Source organism: Gastrolobium bilobum, unplaced genomic scaffold (assembly GCF_033153095.1).
Source record: "Gastrolobium bilobum isolate Gb01-03AN ecotype WA unplaced genomic scaffold, APGP_CSIRO_Gbil_v1 utg70835, whole genome shotgun sequence".
NCBI lineage: Eukaryota > Viridiplantae > Streptophyta > Magnoliopsida > Fabales > Fabaceae > Gastrolobium > Gastrolobium bilobum.
Window position 1 is genome coordinate 43,418 of NW_026898127.1, and position 3,097 is coordinate 46,514.

Sequence of the window (3,097 nt, forward strand, 5' to 3'; positions counted from 1 at the left end):
ATTTTCTGTTATTTAATTTTCTGTTATTTAAATTCAGTTTTATTTTCTTATTTTATATAATCTATTTTTCTGGTTTATATGAGGTATCGTTGACACCGATTCCTTGCAATTCGACCCGGAGATAGAGAAAACAACAAAAAGAAACAGAAAACTTGCTAAAGAAAGAAGACAGCAAGAGAAAGAAGCTTCAAGCTCAACAGAACCAAGAGAAGAAGCAATGGGAGACAACAATGCACCTCCACCACCTCCGAGAACGTTGGAAGATTACATGACTCCTGCTCGAGTTCCACACACGGCGAGTATTGTTAGACCAAACGTGGATGCTAACAACTTCGAACTCAAGCCGGCACTTTTACAATTAATTCGGAAAGACCAATTTGCCAGAGGAAGCACAGAAGACCCTTACATCCATCTGGAAAACTTCTTGCTATATTGTGATACCTTGAAGATGAATGGGGTGTCTCGGGATGCTATTTTGCTCAGATTGTTCCCATGTTCACTTAAAGACAAAGCAAGAGGATGGTTGCAATCGTTACCTCAAGGAAGCATCACTCACTGGGACGACTTGGCAACCAAATTTTTGGACAAATTTTTCTCATCTTCGAAAATGGCAAAGCTCAAGGCGGATATCACTTCTTTTGAACAAAAAGAAAGTGAATCTCTATATAAAGCATGGGAAATATTCAAAGGACTACTCAGGAAGTGTCCCCAACATGGCATTGAAGCCTGGGAACAAGCGAGAACTTTCTTCCAAGGGATGAAGCCCAACGCAAGAACATTGGTGAATGTTGCATCAGGAGGGTCCTTGAAAACAAAAACTCCAGAGGAAGCCTTGGAATTATTAGAGTCTTTAGCCTCTCAAGAGTATGATAATGCTCCCGTACCACAGAGAAGAGCGAGGATTATGAAGCTTGATGGCTATGATGCCATCCTGGCCCAGAATGATCAGATTCTACAGTTTAATAAGAAACAGCAACAACAACTAGATGCTCTCACAAAGCAATTTTCTGATTTTCAAGTTTCTTCTGTTAATACTCCAGTAGCTTCTGTTAATACTTCTTCTATTGTTTGTGATATTTGTGCAAGTGCTCATGCTACTGATGACTGCAAGGCACCCGAAACTGCAGATGTTAATGGAATTTGGCATGATCAAAAAGCTCCATATAATCCAGGGAGGAACCAATACGGCAATAATCAGAATCAAGGGTGGAGAAATAAAAATCAAAATCAACACCCAGGATTTAGTTACAGTTCGAACCATCAGCTGAATCCTCCTATGCCAGTACCACAACAACCTCCACAACGATCAGAGTGGGAGAAGGCCTTTGCACAACTATCCAAGACCACGTCAGATTACATTCAGAGTTCCAATGCTTTCAGAGAAGACACTTCAGCCTTTATGCAAGAAACAAGGGCCTCATTCCGGAATCAAGAAGCTTCTATCCAGAATCTTGAAACTCAGATTGGCCAGCTATCAAAGCAGTTCACTGAAAGAGTTCAAGGAACTTTTCCAAGTAACACTATTCCAAATCCAAGTAGGGAACACTGCAATGCGATTACTACTATGAGTGAGAAAGCCATTGAACCTGTGGTAAAGCCTTCAGTTGAGAAAAAGAAAGATGATGATCTTGCAACTGAAAAGGAAAAAGAAAAAGAAGTTGCCAAAGAATTTGCTGCAGAGAAAACTGTTCCTGAGAAGAAAGAGTTCAAATGGGAGAAAAAGAAAGCTCAAGAAAGGCAAGAAAAGCCATTGGAGCTCTCACCTTATGCAAAGATTCCATATCCGCAGAGGTTCAGAGAGGAAATCAAAAAGCAGCAGTATTCCAAGTTCCTTGACATTTTCAAGAAGCTGCAAATCAATATCCCGTTTACTGAAGCCTTGGAGAACATGCCCAATTACGCAAAGTTCATGAAAGATCTTCTATCACGAAAGCGTAAGCTACAAGAATGTGAGACAGTGACGCTGACAGAGGAATGTAGTGCCATTATCCAGAAAAAGTTGCCTCCAAAGCTTAAAGATCCAGGAAGATTTAGCATTCCATGCAACATAGGCAATATGGAAGTGAAAAATGTTCTATGTGATCTCGGTGCCAGCATCAACGTGATGCCACTATTTATGATGAAGAAACTGGGGATCACTGAAGTAAGGCCAACCAAGACAATAGTTCAACTGGCTGACCGCTCTACAAAGCAAGCTTATGGCATTATTGAGGACATACTGGTAAAGGTTGACAAATTCATCATTCCTGTTGATTTTGTCATCCTTGATATAGAGGAAAATTCTACTATTCCTATGATCTTCGGAAGACCTTTCTTGGCAACCTCAGGAGCGCTGATTGATGTACCGAAAGGCGAGTTGATCTTACGGGTAGACGGGGAGCAAGCAATTTTCAAGTTCTTTGATAAAGAAGTTCCCTCACCTATAATTCAACCGGAAGATCAAGTCTACTATATTAGTGAAAAGAAAGGAGAAGAAAAGCACAAAGAGAATTCTTCTCAAGAAAGTAAGCCAAAGGTTAAAATAGAGAAGCTCAGGAGCAAAGGAAAACACGTAAACACAAAATTCAAAGCTATTGAGCCTACTTCATCTCACTCATATGCACAAGAGTACTATGGGAGGACACCATTTCTGAATGATAGAGCTTGGCCCATGCTTTGAACCACCATGAACATAAAAGAGGTACGTCAGGCTCATGACGTAAAACAAGCGCTTGTGGGAGGCATTTTTTATTTTCCCCTTATTTTAATTATTCTTAGCATAGTTTATTTTTTATTTTCCAACATTTTAGTATACACAGTACTCTTATTATTTATATGTTTTGTGTATGATATTGAGCAGAATTATTACACAGGATGCTGATAGAAATGATATTGCACCCACTACTGAAATTGATGAGGATTGACCATTGTCTCAATGTTTAGATTTTTTTTCTTTTGTTGATTTTAGTTCATGTTGATATGAGATGTATATTGAGACTGATCTTGACGTGACTATGATTTTTTTTGGATATGACATGCTGACGTAGTTTCTTTATCTGTGACATGTGTGCAGAGTACAATATCAAATTTTTCTGATTTCTTGCTTAGGATTCTTTTA

At 39.2% G+C, this 3,097-nt stretch overlaps 1 protein-coding gene and 1 non-coding gene across 2 annotated transcripts; one reads left to right on the plus strand and one right to left on the minus strand.

Moving 5' to 3' along the window:
- Positions 1-613: 613 nt before the first annotated feature.
- LOC133313010 (small nucleolar RNA R71) lies at positions 614-720 on the minus strand. Its single transcript, XR_009751755.1, has one exon. It is a non-coding gene; the product is annotated as a small nucleolar RNA R71 (small nucleolar RNA).
- A 37-nt stretch (positions 721-757) lies between these two features.
- Positions 758-2,659, plus strand: LOC133313008 (uncharacterized). The gene is made up of 2 exons (XM_061514305.1): positions 758-957; positions 1,087-2,659. The coding sequence occupies exons 1-2, from the start codon at positions 758-760 to the stop codon at positions 2,657-2,659; spliced, it is 1,773 nt and encodes a 590-aa protein (XP_061370289.1).
- Positions 2,660-3,097: the final 438 nt, after the last annotated feature.